The sequence below is a fragment of the Pimephales promelas genome, chromosome 25 (assembly GCF_988280905.1).
Source record: "Pimephales promelas chromosome 25, fPimPro1.hap1.1, whole genome shotgun sequence".
NCBI lineage: Eukaryota > Metazoa > Chordata > Actinopteri > Cypriniformes > Leuciscidae > Pimephales > Pimephales promelas.
The window spans coordinates 17,509,995-17,535,957 of NC_142793.1; the positions used below are offsets into that span (position 1 = coordinate 17,509,995).

General features: G+C 36.3%; 1 protein-coding gene across 5 annotated transcripts in view; it reads left to right on the plus strand.

Moving 5' to 3' along the window:
• Positions 1 to 1,984: 1,984 nt before the first annotated feature.
• Positions 1,985 to 25,963, plus strand: part of galnt18a (UDP-N-acetyl-alpha-D-galactosamine:polypeptide N-acetylgalactosaminyltransferase 18a) — a 63,038-nt gene continuing 39,059 nt past the window's right edge. The window contains exons 1-4 of one of the 5 annotated variants that reach the window (XM_089127506.1): positions 1,985 to 2,121; positions 3,653 to 3,790; positions 4,394 to 4,502; positions 12,669 to 12,794. Coding sequence is in view for 1 of the 5 variants with exons in the window: in XM_039646828.2 (XP_039502762.2) it covers positions 21,527 to 21,767 (241 nt within the window). In the remaining 4 variants the exon portion in view is untranslated. Of the gene's footprint in view, positions 2,122 to 3,652; positions 3,791 to 4,393; positions 4,503 to 12,668; positions 12,795 to 21,238; positions 21,768 to 25,963 lie in introns of those variants that run through there. The other 4 variants (XM_089127505.1, XM_089127504.1, XM_089127503.1 and 1 more) reach the window with 4 other exon arrangements.

Below are 25,963 nucleotides of genomic sequence, written 5' to 3' on the forward strand. Positions count from 1 at the left end.
CGAAAACCATCCAAAATATAAACACTTATAAATAATAGGCTTAGCATAGTGAATCAGGGTAAGACAAAAACACATGTTGGAAGAATAATTGATGATGTAGCATTTCATCATTAAAATTTTGTTCATTTTTACCAACACAAAAAGTTACAGCTTATAGGTAACTGGATACCAAAACATATGAACCCCCACCAAAATCATCATAAAACAGCCCATATTTGGTCCTCCCACCCAACAATTCTATCAAAACTGGCACCCTGATTTATGAAGCAACAATTAAAACTTAGGGCAAGTAGGCTATAACATGTCTCTGCCTTCCAATGGTAAATTAATTGTCTTTCTACTTTACGAGCATGCCATAAAACAAGGTCAAGTTGACTTTTTCTTTATTATTCTGTTTAAGATTATAGGCTGCTGAAAGATAAAGGTAAAAACACGGTTACAAACTTAATATATAAGATAAGAAACCATGTATCACAATTCACAGATCAACTTCAAGATAAGTGGCTCAGATGTTCAGAGCAATATTTTCAGTCTACACAGACAGAATAGTAAATAGAAAAACTATGAAAAGTCCAGTAGGCTAGTGCAGAGAGACAAAGTCTCTATTGAAAAAGGCAGGTTTGATAAAACATTTATTAGTTAACTGAAGTCATGCACTCCATGTGGAGATTGTTACGCATGCTATATTATGTTTGTTATTTGCTCTGTAAGGTTTAATTGGCTCACTAGGGCTTTTTTTTTTATCACACACTGATTCTCTCTAGGGACATTGTAGAATCCACTCCATTATAAACTTCAAAAATAGAAAAATTTGGAGTGAACGAAAGCTTTGACTGATTTTTAGCAAAACTTTGACTCTATGTGTTACTATGTACCTTGATGAAACTGTGGACATAAGACAAATGGTAGAATGAGAAAATGCCATTCTCGATTGATATTCGGGTAATTATAGATTGCAGGAGACGATCTTTGATATGCAGTGTTCAACTGTTCTGTCTGTGCCTCCAATGTTGCTGTTAGCGGAGCAGAAAACTTCAGATATTCATCATTTCCAACTCCTCAGGCTGTCAGGTGCATCTTGTCGAGTTTCAGCCACACTCTCAGACTGCATTTAATCAGATCTAATGGTAGAAAGACTGGTATTGAAGACAAATGAAAAATGAAGGAAATTGGATCTAGACTGATGTGAACAAGGTGTCTGAGTTTATCTGCTTAAACCTACTGGTTAGATAATGTAAGGCTATTCTGAAAAAAAAAAATCTTCCTCCAATGATGGCCATTTAAAAGTAGCCCTGTATTCTGACTTAAAAAACATATTTTAAATAAAATGTAATAGCTAAATGGCATAATATATAAGCATAAAAATACATGACAAAATGCAGCTGGAAAATGGGTGATCCGAAACATGATTGATTGGCTCGACATACTGTAGATGAAATAGAGGATAGAGTCTGTACATAGACGAAAATCGTTTATCATGTTTAAACTGGTTTTGTGAATGGCACTGTTAGGGTGTACCAACGGCCAGAGGTATAAATGACAAAGGCAGAAAAACACAGTCCAGTGTGGTTTTAATTCCAAAACGTGCAAAAAGAAAAATCAATATCCAACAGGAATAGGCAATTCTTTAGAAAAACAGATCAAAAATCATAATACCAAAGAAAATAAATCAAAATTGTTTTAATACACGAATGTAAGTTGGCTATGCCAATGTACAGGCCCACAACTACACACAAACGAGCTTTTACCTCTCCTCTCCACACCCAACTTCTCCCCTAAAATGGCTGCCTCTTTTGTAGGCCTAAGCTCCTCCTATTTTTGTGAAATGCCATTTTAGGGAGAAACCTATAAATTACAAAGAGGTGATAAGACATAAACAAACAAACTGTCATTACATTTCAACTCTAAATCATACATCATTTATATTCAGTACAATTTAAAGGGTCAAACTTTACTCAAACCAATAAAGACAATACATATAGGAAGAAAACTTACATACATGATTCCCTCCCTCCCCCATGAGGTCAGTATCAGATGGAGGAATCTTTCATGAGCACATGCTAGTTTAAAGATGGCTACTGCCTTGTGTACTGGTTTGGCAAATGAGGGGTCTACTGGAAGGTATGTGTAGCTGTTTGAAATGCATGTTAACTTTATAATTGAATGAAATTAAATTATCCCTTGGCGTATAAAGTGTTTTTGGTGTTTTTTTCTGTGAAAATGTTTGATCGTCATGTGCCACTAATCATTAAACATTTTAAAGCACCTAAACTAACAACTTGATGCACCTGATGGGATGTTACAACACAAAAACAAAATGGCTACCAACATACAAACACAAAAAGAATTGTTGCCAGTATTTAGTTTGCGTGTATGTGTAATGGTGAAAACCATAGCTATACATATAAAGGCTAGATGTCTCATGGCGGAGTCTTTGTCGTCATCACCGGCGGCCATTTTGTCACAAGCTGGCTTTCTGGCGGGCTCTGTAGTATCTGATGTAAGGTGAGTGATCAGCACGAACACAAATACTCTTATCTCGTTAAAATCTTGACGGGTTTACGAGCGGTTTGATAATTCTGATGATTATTTATTTATACACTTATTATTCATAAGTATGCAGTGTCATAACTACATTTCTGACGTTTATAACAAACCAGACCATTTGAAAATCGGCAGAAAATTAAGCAAGTTATGGTGATTTAAAAAGTACATGCACCATTAAAACAATGTTACGAGTACGCGAGCCGCATGTGACAAGATGGCCGGCAGGCGCGGACGTCGACCTCCATTGGCCAGCAGCGCGGACGAGATAGCTAGCCTTTATATGGATGGTGAAAACCGTTTGTTGAGTGCACACACCCATTCTCAATCCCTTCAAAATAAAAGTCTTGAGTCAGTCAGTCTGTGGCAGGCACATTTTGACTTAAACCAAAGAGCTTATATAGAAATTTTAGCTCCAGACATGCCTCATTTATTTAAAATCATTCAAGCTAAACACAAATGTTCATACTGTATGTTTCAAATCTGTATGACAACTTTTTTCTGCATACATAAGCCAACTATTTTATGATTGAGATCGTAATAACATCAGTTCATTATGATTAAAATTGACAAATTAAACTTACTATAAAATAAAATGGACAATTCTCATTTTCTATGAAAAATTGCAAGACTATCGCATGCTGACATTAAACGAACTCAACGAATTTAGACATGACATAAAATCACTAGTTCGAAAATGTGCATACTCACTTCTAAATGAATATGACTAACATGAATCCTGTGTCACTTCGCTAACAATAATAATTTTAATAAATTTAATTTTGAGAAAATTGAGGCGTAGCCCACCCCAGAACCTCTATAAATCCAACCCTGAATGGCCTTATACGTCTCTTGGAGAATTTTCCTTTCAAACTTTGTTCCCCACACAGGCAGGCTCATAAGTTCTTGTTAAACCTCACCTTTGTAGGTGAGATCGTTCAACTATAAAATGAGCGCAGGAAGTCCATTTATTTCAAATCCCATAAAGAGGTTGACAATAGGTGACATGCTCAAAGAAAATCTGCTGTTCTCTGTCCAGGCCTAAGATGATTAATAGACGGCAATCTCTTGCTTTGTCTGAATGAGAATTGTTGTATATTGCTTTCAGGGATCCTCTCACTGTGAGCAAGTCCTTATATATATGAGTGTGTCTCAGAATGAAGGTCCTGGGGGCTTTTGCTTTGTACAGAGATGACAAATGACCCTGTAGCCAGTTCCCACTTTCCTCGCTGCCCTCAGGCAAACGGTTTGTTTTCTCTGCTCAGAGTTATAAAAATGTTTATTTTGAGATGAATAATACTGTCTGAAAATACTGTGCTGTGCATCATTTTAATTAATACTGTTTGTATCATGTCTTTTTGGATTTTCATGCATAGTTTGAGAGTAGATCTATAGGCCTACACAATAAAACAAGCAAGGTTAAATAAATCGGAACTTTCACAGAGCTTATAAAATATAAATGAAGCCATAAATGTGCTAGTGTACGCCTAAACATTACGTTCTAGGAGATAAGACACATTTAAAAATGTTTGGATCAAAAATATTGATGACTCATCCTGCACTACACAATATTGTGTCCAATCAAATGCTTTAAAATAAGAATGCTCCCACCGACCCCCACCCACGGTAATGTATCCACAGGCTATTGGCCATTTAAAAAAATAAAATAAATAGATTCAAAAGATCAACTATTAAAGTTAACACGAATAGTACTGAATCTTTGTGTATTACGTTCAATGATAGTGCAGTGATGCAGAAATAATCAAAAACTGCTCTTTTATTTATAGCAGATCAGAGTCGACATGAACACTCTAAACACTGACTGCTTTATCTCTGCTTCCTTTCACAGTTGAGAAGTCTGGGAAATTGAAATAACCACCTTTGAGTCATATCAATACACGGAATTTGAAGTTTCTGCCTCATAAAACATGTTTCTTGACATCGGAAACAACATGAGGGTAAGTTATTTGTTTACTCAACCTAATGTTGTTTCAAGCATTTATGACTTTCTTCCGTGGAACATAAAAGAAGGCAGTAAGACTTTTTCTTGTGCCATTTTAATGTTTATTTGTGCCATCTTTATTTAATTTTTTGACTTCCTCCCTAATACGGTCCCTGCACAAAGCAGCCAAGGATCCTCTTGTGGCAGTCTCTTAAATCATGTGCTGAATAAATGACAGAAAATGATTACATTTCTTGCCCGGCGTGGCACTGCATTTTCACCCTGCTCTGAAATACTAATCATAGTGACTCAATGATGGAGAGGTTTGTCTAGGCTAGCAGTTTCATAAACCATAGTTCCTTCAATGATCAATACATAATTATTTATAGAGATGTGGGAAAATACATGCACAGCAGAGTTCTGTTGCTTCCTGATGATCCAATGTAAGTATCTTGTGCCAGAGAGTGTTTGCAGACAGTTTTTCTCCTCACTGTTTGCAGTATTCACCTTGCTGTGGCAGACACTCTGTTATTTCAGACAAACACACCATCATTTGTTTGGCCTGCATTGTCAAGATTGGTTCCTGCCTCTCAGTGGAGACAAATGATTGTGTTCTTTTTTCTGACAAGCAGTCAATACTTCCATTTTGTTACATCTCAGCTCGTTTTAGACGCACAAGGTTTTTCGGGGAAAAATCTGCCGTGCCTTGCAGTAGACTTAATTCAGCTAGTCTTTTCGCCATTTTAAAAAAACAGTTGTTGTTAAAGTCTAAAAATCATTTAGCAAGATAAACATTGCCAAATAAAGATTAGAAGTGAAATTCATACAGAACTCTTGTAGCATGTTAAATGATAATGACTGAGAGAGTTTGCCTAAAAATTCAAACCTTTTAGTTACTCACCATCATATCGTTTCAAATCTGTATGAGTTTCTTCTTTCTTCAACATAAAACGAGAAAGTTTGATGAATGTAGGCTACTGGGTGGTAAATGGATGGAGACATTAGCTATGTTTCCATCTAAAAATGCAAATTTAACTTATGCACAAAACTGGTACATCGCATTAAAAGATTATTTCCACCCCATGTGTTCAAGAGAACAAAATCGTCACTTCCTGGGAAATTGATGAAAAATATCTGTAATAAAATGGAAGTTGTTGCAATCGGGAAAGCCATTGCGTCTCAGATCGTGCAGATGAAACGCTATAAATGTTGTCATGTTATCTTGCCTTCGGATGCTGGTGTTGAATGAGACACATCTGGGAGGGAATTCAACCAAATCATTTTGGTGACAGACTTTGGCTCAGGCATTTCAGAATGATCAAACCATCATTTGAGAAACAGTGTGACGAAATTGGTCAGCTGGTTTGTCAAGTTATCCAATCACATCCACAGTTGAGGCAAAGTCATGTGAGTTTTTTGCTGTGCATCGAGGGATTTACAGAGTAAACTTTACAGTCTATGGCCAAAACACAGAAACAAGTTAGCATTTTAGCACGTCCGGGTCCATCGTCCCGAATTCAATGGGTTTTTTGAATGGGATTTTGGTTAAATGGCTGAAATAAGGTCTGTGGTGAATTTATAATTGTGCTCTTATAAACTATTCTAACTCAAACAAAAAGTTTGTTTTTATTTAGCTTGGCCAATTGAATTCAAGGGGTCGTGGTGTGGTTCGTTTATAGATTTTTAGACTATTCTGGCGACTGCATTTAGGCTTTAAAATCAATAAAACTTTAAGTCATCTGTGAAAATGATACTGATCTGCACAATGTGTAAGTATCATGAACATTTGTTGATCACAGAGTTTTTGTTGTTGCGATAATCCAAAAGCCTATGGTATGGGAAAATCCTATTGGTTTTTGTTGAGGGAACTAGGGTATAGGCAACAATGCTCGCATTCTCCATGTTCATTAGTTTACGACCTGTTTAACAGTCCTGTCTGTTACATTAATAGATAGAACTGCTATGCTCAGAGACAGTTAGCTAGTATATGAAAAGTTATTAGCGTATGCTATGCCGTGTGGTTGATGTGTTGCTGCTGTGTTGCATTTTTTCCTCAGCGTAAAGTTTAAGAGGCCCATCTTTTGCTGTTTTCCATGTTCATATAGTTTCTGGAGTAAATATATAGGTTATAATATGTGTGTGGCCAATCCGCCTACACTAACGTCACAGAAAGTTCCTATAGAGCTGGTTTAGACATCAACTGACCCGAGGTAGGAGCTAAATTAGTTCCTCCAATTTCTGCTGAGAAATTCGCTTATGATGCTAAAGCCGATTGGTTTACAAAGTGCAATCATAACTGCACCACTCTATTTTGTAAATGTGTTTCCATCATAGTTTATGCACGTCTTAGTTTGTCGGAAAAAACATTTATCAGCCTTGATTGAGCGTGTTCGTTTTTTATGCACATTTCTAGAATGTATGTGCATCACAGCGTTTCCATTCACCGTGTTTTTATGCAATATTCGAAAATGTACATAAAAATAGGTATATTTGATAATTCAAGTGTAACAATTGAAAGCGCTGCAAAATAAAACGTAAAATGCCCTCTTAAAGGAACATGGATTTTTATTTTTTTTATTTTAATATGTTCCTTGAGGTTCACTTATGTGAATCAGAATCTCTGCCGTTGGATCTCATAGCCACACGAGCGGATCCTGGCCCCTGTGCCACCAGGTTGCGATTACAAAACGCAAAGCACCATGCTGAGGCAAGTCAATAGATTTCGAAGAGTTTCATTTCCACAATTCACCCCTGCAACCACATTCAATCTCCACATTGTGGTGTTTCCTACAGAGATATGCAAATAGGAATGCTGACATGATTCCCTAGTGATGATGCACTAGGTAATGAAATGGAGTGAATGCTCTTGAAAACAGATTATGGGGAAATAAAACTTTTGTTCCTTGTGTATTCATGAGCTTCACTTCAGTATTACTGGAGGACAGGACATTTATATCTGTTTGTCAAAGAAACTGAATATATTTCTGGGCTTGATTGGTTTAGAAACCTAATCATGCCATCAACTTAAACTGAAGAAGAAGGTCAAGAGTACTTTTCATCACAGAAACCCTGTTTACCAAAAACTATTCAGCAAAGAGGAAGCAAAAACACGACAATCAAATATGGTCAAATAATGTCACAACATCAATTATTCTGCTTTATATCTCAATATGTGGCTAAGTAACCTTTTCTTTCATTCATTTTGAATCGTGGCACATCTGAGGTGCTTCTTAGGTATAATACTAGCACTTGAGGAAAAAGGCTGCAATTGTTCTCTGTAAACAGACACGTCTCGCCACCTCTCCAGTTTAAGAGGATGACTGTTCCTAGGACAAAACTCTGGCTCTGGATCAACCAGGTGCAAGAGAACCGCTCGCTTTCCCCAGTCTCAGCTTCTTTGTCACCTGATCTTCTCACCAATGTTTCCTCAAAGGTTTAGTCGTATTGACATGAAAAGGAATCACAAAAGAACTCAGTTTGGAGAAAATATCACAGACTGAAATTGTTAGAAACATCAGTTATCTTGTCCATTATACTGTATAATGTGTGCAATGCTGCAATTTATAACAAATCTTTTTTTATTGTTTTATTGATAAAGAATCTGAGACATGCTCTGATACCCGCCAGCAGTGACTTTAAACTGACTTGAGATGAATCTTGATGAAGTTAAGTTAAAGCTATGTAAAAACTAGGGCTGTCAAACGATTAATCGCGATTAATCGCATCCAAAATAAAAGTTTGTGTTTACATAATTTATGTGGGCGCACTCTGTATAATTATTTTATATATATAAATACACACACATGCTTGTATATATTTGAGAAATATTTTTATGTATATACTGTATATAGATTTATATATAATTTATATTATATACAAGTATAAATATTTTCTATATAAATAATATTTTTTTCTTAAATATACATGCATGTGTGTGTACTTATATATATAATAATAATTATACACAGTGCACCCACATATATTATGTAAAGACAAACTTTTATTAATCACGATTAATCGTTTGACAGCCCTTGTCATAACTTAAAATATGTTTTTAAAACAAGTCAAGAAATGAGAGCGATATGATCCTCTGAGCTTGAGTATCTTGACTAACAATTTATTATATTTATTATTTATTTAATGAAAAGGTATTTTGAGCAGTAGGATTGAGTATAGCAAAATAATAATACATTTATTGCAAATTGTTATTTTTGAATAACCTCTGTCCTATGGATATAAGTTGGGCATATGCTAATTTGATAAATTATGATTTTCACAGCTTTTTTGATATGTTTATTTCTCAGAACATTCTCTATAGACTCAGAAAACTGAAAACTTGAAGTGGTCAGCTGAGTGCAAACAGACAGAACTCATTCAAATAAAAGCTCTGCCTGCAATAAGCACAAATTGAAAAGATGGGCTCTGAACTTTTGCTCCTTAGTCAAAAAGCCCTGATCTGTGAAAAGACTTTTTCAATGAGAGATTGGATTTAGACCCTCAAGACCTCAAATAGAGTATTTCTCTCTGTCTATTTCACTCATCCATTCACTCCCACGCATTAGTGCCACTGACAAGCTTGGCTCCGAAAAGAACAAAAAACATAATGCATAATGCATAATGTTATGCAGATCTGTTTCAGCTCGGTTTACTTAAGCTACAAATTCCAAATAACACAAAAGTTGTTTATCTTCATTAAAGACGTGAATTAAAGGAAATTGACTAGTCAAAAATGATTTAGTGCACAGGCATTTCACTTCATTGCTTTTTAGCACAGCTACAAGAGTGGAACAGAGGAGCAGCAAGATAACAAAATCATTCACAGGCAGCACATTATTGATTGCTGAAAGTGTAGGCTAACATGGTTTAATTAGCAATAGATATTTCATATAGGCTAAGCAACAATAACACTTTTTTATAGCTTTTGGCATATTTAAAGCACACAGTGTCAACTGGTCGGTTAGTTATAGGCACACACACACTGTATTGACATACACCACACAGGAAAAAAGATGAGAGCAATTGTTCTGCAATTAGAATTTGAATCTTGCATGTATGAAGATTTTATTTGGTACATTAGTTGAATGTTCCTGAACTAAGCTCTTAGCCAGTCATTACACATTGTTTACAATCCTGTAAATGTGGATAAAGCATAGAAATACATTCACCTTGAAGTCCAAATCCATATTTACTCACTACAAGAACTTCTTATCGTTTAAAAACATGCAACAATATCTCTTCTGGCAGACAAATTTATGAGCCGGACATATATGTCCAGGATATATTTTTTTCATGGCTGTAGTTTGCCTCGGGGCATGTTTTCCTCATTAAAATTGTTTATTCTTTTTGTGAGCCAATTAAATCACTCATGCACAGATGTATAATGAATATTTAATCATATAAAGAGTGCTTTTTGAATAGCAATTTATGGCTCACAACTCACTCATAGACTGAGCTTTCTTTTGAACAAAAAACATTTTTGTTTATCATTATAATATTGTTCTTATGACTGCCAGGAAACACAGACTCATAGATATACAGTGAAGCACAGCACAAGCTTTGTTAAAATCACATCAACTTGTTGCTGGGGTACCTCAAGGTTTGGTACTCAGACTCTTTCTGTTCTCTTAATACACAATATTGTTGGGGACCATACTATCCAACCAACTTATCACTTTGGGAAAAACATTTAAAAAAGAAAGTTTAGGATAAAATAAGAAAAAAAATATTACGTTTCATTTAAATATTGAATATTAAATATTGAAATACATTTTGGTGAAAGGAAATCTATTTTTGCTCTAAACTGTAAAAATAAAAGTTAAATTCCCTTAAATTTTTAACTACAATCAACTTGGATGTTTAAGTCATTTCAACTTAAATTACATTAAACCGACTTAAAAAATGAGTTGAATTTTGTATAAATTATTTTAAAAAACATATTTTGATGAGTTAAAGCAATGTACAAACACATGTTGTCATAACTTATTGATCATATATTTTTGACTTAATTTAAACTTAAATAAGTTCTTTAGGTAAATAACCTAAAGGGCTTTATATAGGTAGTTTTTTAATAAGTTCTTTATAGTTTCCACTATAAAACTGTATAGTGTTTGTTATTGTAAGTCACCTTCACAAAATAAATACATATAAAGCTATTACATCTAATGAATGTAAACAACCTGTCTATTGCACAACCCACGTGACCCCAAATTTTGTTTGTACTAAAATCCAATTATTTAAATATCTGATATATTTATTACTATGCTACTTCCATACTGGCAAAATATGTTGGTGTCTTCTGATTGATGCTTGTTTAATTTGCATACTGCCATATACAATGTGTCTGAATCAATATCTTGTTTCATATTTCCTGTGTGAATATAAAGCATCACAAACAAAAGTATTAAGAAATGCCCAAAGCTCATGAATAATTAATATGAGTCAGCTGAACTGCATCATAAGTTATCAGGCCCTGGGCTTCCAACAGCACAAAAAAAGATTTGTTCTCTTGCAGGTGCCTTTTAAAGTTTGATCCTTAAAAGAGCATTTTTGTACAGCTTTAAACACTCTTTGAAGAAAAGGTTCTATATAGAACCTTAAAAGGTTCTATTAGCGCTAAGTATTTGGAACCCCTAAAAGGTTATACAGAATGCTTGTTCTTTGTAGAACCAGGAAAAGGTTCTACTGTATATGGAACATTTTGGGTTCATTCATTATCATTTGTTTTGTCCTTCCCGAATTAAATATTTCATATTATTGAAAAACATCAAGACCCTAAAATGTATTTGTGAATGCATGTGAATGATCACAAAATTCAAGATATTGAGGTTAGAAAATGTATATATTTATATCATTTTATGTTGTTCATGAATATCACACGAAGAGTGCAATTTCAGTTTTTCTCCTCCAAAAATCAGCATGATTACAATGTGATAATAAGTTATTAAAACAGTTTAATAAACAATAATGTAATTACAACTACAACAGCCTATTCAATATATGAATGAATTATATAAAGGACCTTTGTGCCAAAAGGGTTCTTCCTTGTCATTATAGAACCTTTTTTTAGCATAAAAGGTTATTTGGAGTTGAGTAAAGAACCCTATGCTTCATATATAGAACGCAATGAGTGATATGAAATAAACAACTTTATGTGAAGTATATATATATACACACACTATATACACACAGTAAATTACATCAACTTACATAAAATAGTGAAATTAAAAAGCCACTCTTTAAATGAGCATAGCAGGATAAAAAAAAAAAGTTATCTGACAATTTCCATCTCAAGGAAATGCGCTTGACAGGTTTTTGTTAGCTTTGGTCTTTGTAAACTGGATTGTGACCAAAAAAAACTTTAATATTCAAGAATGAAATATCACTATTTCATACAGAACCTGATGTTATGCAATTTTTTTTTTTTGGTCTAGTCTCTTGTTGTTTTTCTGTTGAAGTGTGAGTTTTACCTGCTCATATGAAACCATTCATCTTGAGGGTCGACAGGACTGCAGTGATCCACACTGTCTTGTTGATATAGAATGACAGAGCTTGAATAAATATAGAGTGATGATATATTTGCGACCATTACCCTGGGAAAGCATTGCCATACGGATGACGGGGGCAGCAAGCAAAGCCAGATACATCAGAATGGCTTTATGGTGCTTCTAAGCAGAATAATTCTTCAGACAATTTGTCACAATTCTTCAGAGCCATAAAAAGATCTGCATTTCTGCAACAGACACTTAGTGAGGCAACTGTCCTGTGCAGTTTAAATCATGGTCAGAAACTGGCAAAACAAGTCACATGCTTGTAATGCAAACTTAATAATGACTGCAAGGACATATTATAGGGAAACTGAGTGAATATTAAAAAATATTTTTATATCTTAAGATGTGAATGTTGCTTATAGAAAACTTGCTGCCATGGTGTTGCTCGTCCATGCCGTCCCAGGTCTATTATATTTTATATTTTATAATTACTTTTGTGCTTTAAAAGGCTCCAAAGTTCTAAAGTCACGATGACCTTTGCCAAAGTCTTGACTTGGCGTTGTTACCTGAATTTATTGACCGTCATTAATGGATTGGAAGAGTGTACTGAACATATTTATGCATTCACATAAGCCTAATTTATCACTGTGCCATTCCTTTCTCTTTCTCTCTTTCTCTCTTTCTCTCTCTCTCAGGACGTGGCTCACCTCTTTCTATAAACACTCGTTCTATAGCAATTATCCATCATGTCAGAGGATGAACTTCAAACACCACACACACTCACAGGGTGATATGCTGATCACGTACAGTCTTTGTACCAGGTAAAAGTAAAGCAACAGTCATTCAGTTTGTTTTTAATGATCCTATACAATGCAAAAAAAAATATGGTATGGCATAATGACTAAAGATCAAAGCAAACATATCATTCATGGAGCAATGGAGCATGCATTTTTATTAGAATTTATTTACATTTTAAATTATTCAGGTAATTTATAAGAGTTTACACATGGCTTGCCACTTAAAACTGCTCAGAGAATTTATTAGTGTCATTGCAAATGTTAAGAGTGAATACATTTCCTTAATCATCAGTCTGAATTTAAATAACATTTTCTTTTGAAATATTTTTGAGGAGGGGCTGTCATATTTCTCCTCAGCTGCCTTTTGGCCAATTTGGCTTTCTTATGCTTTATTTCGGCATGAACACAAGACCTCAAAGCTTCCTTTAATCCCACATCTCTGGCGCTTGACCTTTTGTGGTGACCTTTTTCCATTTGGCCAGTATTGTTATTAAAACATGTATTCCTCTGACATTTGCTTTTCAAACAAGCGTACTGATGCCCTCAGTATCAGGAGCTTCCATGAGCTTCCACATCAAACAGATACATGTTCAGAACATTTAATATTGGACCAATCTTAATTTTTAATATTAATTATGGATTTAATCAATAGTACAGCACAATCAGTGTTTGTATTCAAAAAGTGCTGCTCAATTTCCAGTCCACCCTGATTTCAAATGTGTTTTAGACGATTCTCGCTTTAAAGGGTTAGTTCATCCAAAAATGAAAATTCTGTCAGTATTTACTCACCCTCACGTTGTTCCAAACCTCTATGTGTTTATTTGTTCTGCTGAACACAAAGAAAGATATTTGGAAGAATGTTTTAATCAAACAGATCTCATTCCCCATTGACTACCATAGTATGTTTTTTCCTACTATGGTAGTCAATGGGGAATGAGATCTGTTTGATTAAAACATTTCTTCCAAATATCTTCCTTTGTGTATAGCAGAACAAATAAACACATAGAGGTTTGAAACAACATGAGGGTGAGTAAATACTGACAGAAATTTCATTTTTGGGTGAACTAACCCTTTAAGTAAAATAAGTGTTTTATTGAGGATACTTTTCAGTTTTGTTCTACAGCATAAATTATGCACAGTCATCCCTCAAATCAAATGTGAATTTGCACTCTAAAAAAGGCTGTTGGCCTGTCTGATTTGTCAAAAAGAAACTTTCTGCTTTTGTTCTAATGTATAAAACCTATAAAGTCAGACACCTTAACTATCAATTTGCACTCTAAAAACATTGCTAACAAGCTAACAATGCTACATAAAGACTGTAGGTATAGGCCTAAAACTTTTTAATGACACACAGTTGTGAATTTTTGCGTGAAAACATTGCTTAAAGTTGCCAACAAGCTGGTCTGTCTGATTTGTAGAAATGAAACTTTCCAGTTTTCTTCTATAGCATAAAAGTTAACATGCTAACAATGAAACAATGTCCTGTACAACTTGTAAAGAATCTTCTATTAAATTATACATTGTCATTCCCTTAAAAACAAATTTGTGTGCTAACAAAATAACATTGCTAAAAGTTCTTGACAAGCTAACAGTGCTACATAGCCTATGGCCTGTATGATTTGTCAAACATGTAAACTTACATTAGTGCTAGAAATCCACCATTGTAAAATTCCATTCGAAAATGGCTTGAAAATGCTACATGTCTTCCAGGGTTTCGGACTTCAAATGGAAACGATTTTAAGCTAGTAATAATAAAGTTAGTTATGCACCCAGCGATGGCCAGAAATTTTTCTACACTGTTGAAGCACTTTTCATTACCTGCGGGTGGCCGGTCGTGGGTCTCCATAGTGATTGGAGTGTGTAAATGGCTTTGCTATGGAGAAGAAGTGGAGTGGATTTAGATGAAGCTCTCCACATGTGGTCAATCAATCTGCAATACAGCAAAAGTGGCTGTGAGAACAATTAATCAAGTTCCTGTGATGTAGCATATGGTGGGTGGAGGCAACATGGACAAGAACACTATTTTTCCATTTTCTTTTTTTCTCAGCAGAATGTATTGTGTGTGTGTACCTCTCAGAGGGAGGAAATTGCATGGACGCCATGTAGTTCAGTGTGTAAGTGTAGTGTGGGCTCTGGAGACAGCTCACCCTCTCCCTGGGTCTCTGAATTACTCCTCAGGTTCTCTCTGCCTGCTTAATGATTTGAGTTTACAGCCCATTGCCTCCCATCTCTGCATGCAGCACATAATCTCTTTGTAGAGATGATAATTATGGCTTCATAGAGCTCGGAGCCCTTTTCTGAAGCAGTGCCTTGCTGTCTGGGATGGAGTTAATGAGAGAGGCAGAACTGAGTTAATCCATCCTGAGGACTCGTTGCCCTGTGTTTCGTATGTTTGAGGCCACAAGCAGCTGTGAAATCAGGTAATAAGATACAAAACACCACATCTTAATCTCCGTAACTTCGGCTCGGACTGTGATGAGATTCTAATGCCCGTTTATGCCGCAGGAATCGGTCTCATCATAAGAAAATGACCAAAATAACAACAAACAGTTGGATCTCAGAATAGATAAGAAACGACTTTGCCACACTGATTTGGGATTATTTCATCTTTATTGGATCTCATAACTTTTTAAGGTACAAATACGTCATAGATGAAAGTGTTTGAACAGTGCGCATGTAAATGAATAGATAGAGGCTATATATATACATACACATACCCGCACATTTTGTGCTCACACCCAAAGTCATACCCAAGGCATAAAGGTGCCTCTTTGTACTAAATTGAGTAATTTTTTGCTGCTTATTGCGCTTAAACAGTAAATAATGTCAAAATGCCGTGCTTGGTGAGTTTTCATGTAAACACAGTCAGTTATGTCTCTGTCCTTCGGATGAGACGTTAAACCGAGGTCCTGACTCTCTGTGGTCACAAAAAATCCCAGTCTTTCGAAAGAGTAGGGGTGTAACCCTGGCATCCTGGCCAAATTTGCCCAGTGGCCTCTGTCCATCATGGCCTCCCAATCACCCCCATGTAAATATATACCAATTGGCTTCATCACTCGGTCTCCTCTCCACCAGTAAGCTGGTGTGTAGTGGGCGTTCTGGTGCACTATGGCTGCCATCGCATTTTCCAGGTGGATACAGCACTTTGGTGGTGGTTGAGTAGATTCCCCCTTCTATGTAAAAGGCTTTGAGTGCCTAGAAAAATGCTATATAAATGTAATAAATTATTATTATGTTTTATGTGAACGGTTAAGAAAGTGAACAGTTGAGTTTTTACTCTAAAAGTGTGAGGAAATCAAAGCCATAAAAGGGCCTAAACAATTTGTGTTCCAAATTTGAGGTTGATATCTCAGAAAATGAGCTTTCAGTAAGATTTTGTTTGGGTGCAGTACCACACCTTTTCACTTGATAATATTTGTTTCCCATTCATTTCCAATGTGGTCATTACCACGAGGAGCACAAGTGTGACTAATTTTTTTAAGACCATTTAACCCTTTCAAATTATGTCCATGGTCTATAGTCTATTATATTAAACTACATAGAATTGCACAAAAATATTTTACTCATTGGAGGTGCAGTTTTTCTAGTCCAATTGAGGTAGTTGTGAGTCCTTAATTCCCTACGGATTTGGTTGTTGTGAGTCCTTAATTCCCTACGGATTTGGTTGTTGGCCCAGTAGCTCATCAGCATCGTCATAATTACAAACCTAATCAAGACCAAACGAAAGATTTTATGATCCACCACATCATTAAGTAAAGAATCACTATCTACTAAATCATTTTCAGAGTAAATATTTGTATTCCTTCTCTCTGTTATAGTTGTAAAGGAACCAAGACTCTGGTTCATTTATAAACCTGCTGTATATGGCAGTGTAGGGAGCAAGGAACAGTGAAAGAGTTCCCTTGTTCACCATAAGGAGCTTTCTGTTCCTAACAATGCTCTTCTGAGCAATCCCATGAAGAGGGTGAGAGACAGCATTCTCTGCTAGAGGTTTGAGGCTTTTCCCTATAGGACTGAGCATGCCATCATGAATAAAATGTATCTTACATGGCTATCTTACATTTATACTGGCAGGCACAATGCAAATACTGCACATATAATATTCTCAACAAGATGTTAGTTGGAAAGAAGCCAATGTTTGTCTCGCTTCAGATTTTCAAAGTTGAAACCCCTTCTGTTACCCTGTAACTCGTGGTTGGCATGAATTTCTCCATTATGGATGAGGATGTTTACTTGTGGAATTTATTATAAAAATGCCAGAACTTGCAGCAAATAAACTGTGAAGGCAAAGTATTGTAAGTCTCTTGCTCCATTATCACAACTAACACTGACTATAACAGGATGTAATTTCAAAACTTTATGACTGACTTTCTTCTGTGGAAAGTTGGAAACCAAAAGGAGAAACATGTTATAATGAGCTGGTTGATCTTTTACAAGCAGTTAACAATAATTGAGGCTTTCATGCTTCAAGAGGACACAAATTCATCACAAAATACAATCTTTCATGTGAATGGTGTGCTAAATTCCAAGTCTTATAAGCCACACAATAGTTTTGTGTGATGAAAAGTCCTTATTGACTAGCAATCTTTCTATCCACTGCTACAACCAGATAAGCCAAGTAGATCATATAGACATACAATTTACTGGCTTATGTTGCTTTTGAGAAACCATTTTAGACCAATGTTTAACCATTTTAAACCAACTCATTGAACAGATAAGACTTGAATGATTAAATTGTTCAAGCTCTCAAGAACTCACCAAGAATTACACCCCATCAGTACTTGAGTAGCTTACTTATCTCTCAAGTTGACTCAGCAAAATGGCCAAAAATCCTAAAAGGTTCTTATCATCTCATACACATTCACACAAACACACATTGAAACTAAAAGCAGAGCAAATATGACATATACAGGCATGCCTCTGCAACATATTATGAGGTGAGGCACTGAAAGGACCCAATAAAGTCTTCCAGCTGGCACAGAATATGATTCTAAATGGCTTCTGAATTTTTTTAATCAAGTGGCAACATGGTTTTTGATTTGCTTGCTGAGTGTTTCTATTTAGTTTCGTTTGTTGTAAAGCCTACAGGAAGCATTTACCCTATAGTGTTTATGAAATCATTGGGTCATCTTTACGTAATCACTGACTGAACAATCATCAGCCTCATTTTGGCCATCAACAGATTATATATGATTCAACTGTTAGATTATTCGTATTAACAATGGCTTTTGGAGTTCAAATAATTTGAATCAATTCTGCTGGATGTATTTGGTTGAGAGGGAAACATTTGTTGCTTTCTGCATTATAACATGTAAAAGAAAAAGCATTTCACAAATGAAGGCAGAAATATCCTTTTGCTGATGATTAGTGATGGTTTAAGATGAAAACAGCCTTGCTATGATTCACTGACTCGTTTTCAGTATTGGTGCCAGTGTAGTATAATTTTCTGTCGAATGCATTTCATCATTTTTTTTATTTTAGTTTCGATATTTGGCCCTCTCTTGATTAAACGCATTAGCTCTCCCATACACTCTTTATAAAGTAAATTACCTCAGAGTGGAAGTTTTATTGAGTTCCTCATTCCATAAATAATGTATCTGCTGAATGCCTTTGAACCAAATGAACTTGATGAAAAATATACTGCAATAACGTTTGCCTAAAAATATTCAAGCTCAATCAGCAGATTTTTTTATTGAAGGACACACAATACACATCTATTCATGGTTGCGTACAAAAAAAAAGGACTGGAAATCACGATTTAAAATTCAGGTTTTCAATGACCATGGGAACCCAAATTGTTTTTCCTAGAGAATGTGAAATTATATAGGAGTATCACAAAGCTTCCTGTACCTCGATGACAGTGTAATCATGCCATCTGAATGGGGATGAAAGCCAGGCTCTCTCTGTTCAATGGATTCTGAGGAAATAAGATTCTCTCAGGCAGGAACTTCTGACATTCCCTTATTATAAAAACTATACCAGGAATATAAGTACATACTAGGCACAGAGATTTCCATATCAGAGAACAGACCTGCACAACAGAAACAGTCTCACGATTCACTATATGATACAAGTTTGCATCTGTAATAGGAGTAATGCGTTTCACAAATGAAACTGTGTCAAAATGTTGACATAGTCACTGTATTGTGCATTATTTCCGAAACACATACTGTATCTAAAGGTTGTTATAAGTATGTAATGTTCTCGATGAAATTGAGCCTGCATGCTTTCCCACTGTTATCAGAATATGGACAATCTTTCAATGTTAAATAAGCTCAGCTGCTTTTGAATTGATCTGACCACCGCTTAATTCACTAAAAATCTCTCCACAGGACAGTATGACCCAATAATTGATTTTGCAATATGAAGTCCACATTTGCAATCCCAAACCCTTCCACTATCTAAAATGACATCTAATACTGTGTTGGAGAAGCTAAAACTGTATCTTGCCAGGCTAATCATTACTTAAAGCTGATAAACTATAGTCATGCTACTCTATGAAAACGTAAGGCAAGGCAAGTTTATTTTTATAGGACATTTCATACACAATGGTTATTCAGCATTAAAATAACCATTGTATAATTCATAACTAAAAATAACAATCATATTTAACTAAATGCTGAAATATTATTCCTGCCTACCTGAATCAGTAAATTCAGGGAGTCAGGAATTGAATAAAACTAAATAATAAAGTGGGGCAATATATTTTAAATGATCAGGTGTGCTATCAATGCTAAGATTACGGTAATGGGGTTATTTGTTTCAGAATTATGTAATCAATCAGTACTGTGATGACCAATGGTTTCTTTTGAATCGGCTGAGAGACAGGGTTTGCCAACTCGAGGGGGAAAAAACATGCAGTGTATTTAATCCTCCACATGTTTCAAAATTCACCAAGTAGGTCAACTAGTTCTCATGAAAAGCAATCAGATGAATGCAACGTCTGCATCAGGACTAGGGATTCTGATTAAGGACATTTCACTTTGCTCTTCTGGGAAAGAACCACCATTGCTATTGATATTCCAGGCAGTGTCTCCTTCTGTTACATAGCCGATAGACCCTAGACCTCTCATTTAAAATTACAGCCCAATAATATCTCACTGCAGTGGGGGCTGTGGCAGACAGAACGGAACAGATTCGGTCTCATTGATCTTATGCATACAGTAGCTGAGTCATACGGTCCATGCTTAAATACATTGCCACGGGAAGTCACGGCTGGATGTGTCAGTAACCAGGTGGTGCAGAGTACATTTGTCTTGTTTTAAAGATGTACAGATCATTTTATTTTAAAACAAGTCTGAAAAGCGATTCAAAAAATGTAGCGAATATAGTAGAACTCAAGGTCTTCGCATTTCCTATAAGACGCACTGTTTTTGCACCATGATTTTGGTAAATCTAAAAGGAACCCAGACATTTTGTCTTTGGTCTAGATCCTCTAGTAAGTAATGGCCTAAGTCTCTACCAAGAAATTCTTTATCCTTTAATATTTCAGTGTCCATTCATATTTCATGCATCATTTCATGAGCTGGAGTCTCTGTGTACATTTTGGTAAACTAAACAGGTGAAAGAGTAAGTTTGCAAGCCAAAGACAAAGATCAAAGCCAGAACCTCAGGGTAGTTTGCTTCTGATTCCATCTGTTAACGTTATGTTTCTCTGATGCTTTTTTTTGGCTCGCTTGATCAGCCTGAAAGCCCTGAATAGGGAAGACTGATGAGGAGCATCTTTGAAGGCTGTTCCGATTGCACTCCTTCATTTGAGTTACAACCTGACCGTTTAAGAGGATAGCCTACAACAGAGAAGGGAATTTGGCGCCTCTTGCCTTCAAAAACAGAAATCCTCTAAATATGTAAAGGGATTCATTAAAATGCCTTTAATCTCTCTAAGAAAAGAATCACGAGAGCACTGTCAGATATTTAAATAGGCTACAGATACAGTAATTTACAAACTGTTGCGTATCTGTCAAGACTTTATGTTAAGATTTATTTACAACACATCTCAGCAACGGTTAAAAATAACTCCCGCAGTAGTGTGGTGTGGAGTGGATGGGTGAGTCAAATCAGTGATCTCAACTGTTGTGTTAGGATCCAAAAATAACTTGCAGGCCTGCAAAGATAATAGGGAAAACTGCACATAAAAAATACAAACCATTTGAAATTGAAATCAAATAAATTCATGATATGATGACAAATTAATTGTATATATTTTGGTGAGAAAAGGTCTCAAATAAGGATAAAAGACATTACATGATTATTGCAGACAAGGCGGCTGGCCTAATACCGTCCAAAGCAATGTGTATAACTTACAAATAAAAATAAGCATAATACATTTCAATGTTTGATCAACGACATTTTCGCTTAGTAAACAATTTGCTATTGTTCCCCATTGTATGTCCAATGTAAGATTTGAGTAAAAAACAGTCCCATTACTGCTATTGAACTTCATTGGCTGTCAACAGCAGCGCGCGCTGCTACATGGTGCGCGTGTACCCCCGGCTCATGACGCCGTCAAGCAAGCCGTGCGCGTGTTGCCGAGCTGTAAACCCGCTGTCAAACAGTGCGGACGAGCGCGAAAGAAATGAGCCTATAACCTATCCGAACAGCTGCCGCTTCCTGTCACATAAGATGTCCTGGACACGTAAAGTCGAAACATTATACGGGAGATCATTCCGCCGGGCTGTATGAGAGCAAAACCGCCGATAACCGCGTAAAGGATTTGTGCCTGTTTCTGCGCGCGCTGCGCACGTGGGGATGTCGCGATGGCATGCACGAGGAGAACCAAAACTTTGGTGTCCACGTGCGTGATTTTAAGCGGCATGACCAATATTTTGTGTCTGCTCTACGTCGGATGGATCACCAATTATGTGTCTAATAACGGCAACGTCAAAGTTGCTGGGAGGACGCATGAGAAAAAGTTTGATGATGACAACAGAGGAGAAACCCTGAGGATTATAGAGAGACTGGACAGGCTGGAGAGTGTTGTTAACCAACACATACAAGGTAATGATGTTTGTATATGGCAGCATGATTTTTAATAGTTGCATGTTCTCTCTTTACAGTACACAGTCGTACTTTCAGTGGACATGAAAATCAATACAGGTTTAAAGAGGCTTGCTGATGAGCATCTTTTATGGCTCTGCCTCTATGAATCACATATTCATAGAGATGCATTGCATTACATAATACTATAGCACCTCTATCTGGACTGTATTAATCTCCTAACAGATCTCTGTGTTCAGCTGGCGCAGTGTAAACTCAGGTTTATTGTAGCTAGAGAGGGGGGCATAAATTTAGCACTTGGCAAAGTCCTCACGTAAACAGTCCTGCGGCTGGTGCCATCATCATGTTGCTTTGCTGAACTCAAAACAGGACAGCTGGGGAGTGATGATATCCTGCAAGAGTTTGACCAGCCTCTCATCCTGGATGATTAATCATCATTAGTGTACTGTTGATGTAAATCTGACTCAGTGGTGTTATAAATTCTGGCCTTGGAAAGAAATAAGAGGGTGTTGTCTCCAAAAGAAACTCACATTTATGCCCTAACATGCTTTGTGTGAGGAATTGTATTTCTGTAATGTATTAATGCATGCATTAATCTTGTTGAGAAGCATTTGACTGGATTTATGGGATATGTTGGCCTGTACAATGTACAGCTCTTGTGCTGAGCTCAAGGTCTTGAAGCTTGCTTCTTGCTTAGAGCAGTCACAGTGAAGCCATAAATGTCAATCAAAATATACTCTGTCTGCACACCTACATGGTAAGACACTTAAGCGATTGAATGCATCATGCTACGGTTTTGCAAAAAGATATTGCATTGTGATGCCTTCCTTGTGTTTTATTTGAAGTGAAATGTGGGTTTTTTTTTTGGATTTTAAAATGCTATTCAGAGAAAACCATAGCCATTCATCGCCTGGTTTCCTTAAAAAGTGTAAACATTGTGGCTCTTCTTTGGTCCCGTCAAAATGTTGTGCTATTTGATTGAGCCTCCTGATAAGCCAGACAGCAGGTCAGAAAGCTCTCGGATTTCAACAAAAATATCATAGTTTGTGTTCTGAAGTTGAATGAAGCTCTTGTGGGGTTGGAATGACATGAGGGTAAGTAATGACAGAATTTTCTTTTTTTGGTGAACTAACCCTATAAAACCTCGGGGCTACTTATATTTTAGTACAAAAGGCTGACCAAAAAGTTTGGGAATCCTTTTGAGAAGAAAAATTACACATTTCATCATTAATGTATTCAAACTCCCAATTCACATATACTTTTACTTTTTTATATATCTGTATACATTAAACACATAAACTGCTCCTCTCTGCTATAAGTCAAAGACATGAGTCATAGGTAATCAAGGCACCTCAGATTTGCTTGCAGTCTTCTCCAGTTTTACGATAAATGAGTCAGTGGTTTCTGCCCGAGTGTCTTATTTCTCCAAAATCCATTAAAATGGAAGAGTCCGGTTTTCACGCCCATCTGAACCGTCTGATTGCATTGTCATTGGCAGAGACTGAAAACAGACCTTCAGTTTGTGTTGGCATGAGCAACAGTGTTGATGTGCTGTCTTACTGAGAGAAAGAAATTTAGCCAATTCTTCCCTTGTAAACCAGTTTCAATTATGAACTTCACTGGGAATGTCACTGTGAAAATACTATGTTTATTACATGGCTTTGTTTGTGACAGCCAGGGTTACGTGTATTGGTGTTGTGTCATTTGAAATGCAGAGTGCAAGGTGCTATAGAGAAAACCAGATCTAACCTATGTCTGTCTAATGTGTAGATGTGTGTCTAATATAAAAGAGTTAAATTTGCAAATTAACTTTTATTCCTCAAAGTGATAGTTCACACTAAAGGAAAATTCTGCCATAATTTACCTACTGTCATGTTTCAAACCAATATAATTTACTATAAATATGTGGCGCTCAAAACGAAATCCGGTGGAATCTTTTAGTTTGCTATATATTATACCCGAGTGCTTCTCGAACGAAAAAAATAAAACTTGGACTTGATTTAGTCCATTAGGAATTGATTGGATAATGATGTACAGGGATTAATCATAAATAATAAACATTGCAATATTCCATAAAAAAAGAAATACCTTTATCTTTAATAAATTATCTTAAAGAAAATCATTTGTCGGTCAATATACACAAGTCAAGTGCAAACCCAATGACCCAATGATATTGCTATGGGAGAAAGCGCAATATGATGAAATAAGTCCCACCAAAGTCCCTTTTAAGTAAAGTCTCTCTTCACTTGGCCACCATGTTTGCAAAGCCTCCGGACAGCTATTTCTGGCATCCAAGAACAATTTCAAATATCAAGAACTGCTTGCCAAACTCATAATTAAGTAACATGTAAAATCAAAATCTGTCATTTACTTTCCCATAAATGTTGTCTCTTATGCTCAAATTGCGTAAAGGCTTATTTTTCAGGCTAGACTAACCAATGTGCATGTGCAGTCCTAAACACAAGTCTCAGGTTTCTATGGAAACTGTAGTTTCAGCTGCAGTGACGCAATTACAGTACTTTTTTGTATTTTTATTGTATTCTACTACTATTCTACTACTAGTATTACGGCATATTGCAAGTTGCAGTTTCTCCCATTCATAAATAATAGAAGTGAACCATCTTTCTAAATATATTGTCTTTGGTCCCACCCTTTTTTAGTCCTGAGTACTACACATGCGCGTTGGTTAGCGTTGGTTGCTATTTGAGTACAACATTCATGGGACAGTTGGCAAGTCATTTTTGAGATTTCAGTATTTTGATTGTGGAGTTGGCCTTGCATGCCAAAATGGCTGCCAGAGCTGCCAAATATGGCTACCAAATGAGCTGACTTGCTGTTTTTTTAACACCCCAAACATGCCCAACAACACTGTAACACTGACTCAACCAAACCAATAGTGTGAATTTGGGCAGAACTACCAATGGGTTACCAAATTGGATGAGCAATAGCAGACAAGGAGCGTGTATGAGAAACCTGCTTGACAATTTGGTAATGCAATTTTAATTTAATTTTTTTTTAAATGTAGTACAGCTTAATTTGACACACTTTCCACAATAAAATCCATTCCACAGATTTCCCACCCAAAGTCAGTGCTTAAAATGTGAGTCCACAGTTTCCATCTGCTCATGGCCAATTAAACATGCTTCCCTCCTCTTTAAAGCCTTCAAAAACATAGTCTTGTTCGACGTGCAAACAGCTGCTGAGTTTTTCTAAACATCTGAACAGCAGTGCTATAACTTATCCGTTCTTAACACATTTCTGCACTGGAGATCAGCAGGGTGTCCGAGTGCTATAAAAATACCATCTTCATACTATTGTCTTCTCCGTGCCTGTTCACAAGTTCAAAAGTTCATTAGTGACACTTTCGAGCCAAGTGTTATCCCACTAATTTATTTTTTGACTGTCTCATTACGGTGCACTTGCCTGACAATTAACGCTGGGTGTGTTTGTATGCACACCCCGCAGGCATGTGTTGTTCTGTCATACTGCCTTTGTTAAATACCTGAGATTGTTATCGTTATCAAAGGTGTTTTTGTCTACGGTTCTCTTGTGTGTAGGATGGGACAAACGAGGGCTCGTTTTAGCACTACGCTTCACTTGCTAATGGAAAATGAAGGATAAATGCCAAAGGGAAGGAGTGAAGTGGGAAGAGGATACTTGATAATGTATCGATGTATCATCTTGTGACATGGAGGTCACAAGGAGCGTTAAGACTTCGCTGTGGAAAGTTGTTTCCTCAGAATGTCTTGATTGGCTCTTTAAATGTGTTGTATTTAATTAAAGGTGAGTAATTGCTCAGACACCAATCAGATTTTGATAATTAAATGAGTTGTCTCTGTGGTGGCAAGGCGTTCTCAGTCTAGACAGTGAAAATGTATTACCAGCAGTTCATTTACTGCAGTCTTGCTATGAAAAACATTATTTGTTTTTGTGATGCATGGTAACCACTGAAAGATTTGTTGTACACAACTGCACGCAAAAAGGATGCAACTTCAAATTTTTTTTTTTTCCCTGTGAATTTTACTCATGCCTTAAATTAGCTTGAAAGTATCTCTACACTTCATGTCGTATACGCGAATCCATGAATATGAAAAAAAGCCCCGCCTCCACACATTCATACAGGGTCGTATAAGGGTAATAATGAGTTCATGTTACATAAACCCGTTTCGCCATCTCAGTATGCTTTCTAAAAAATC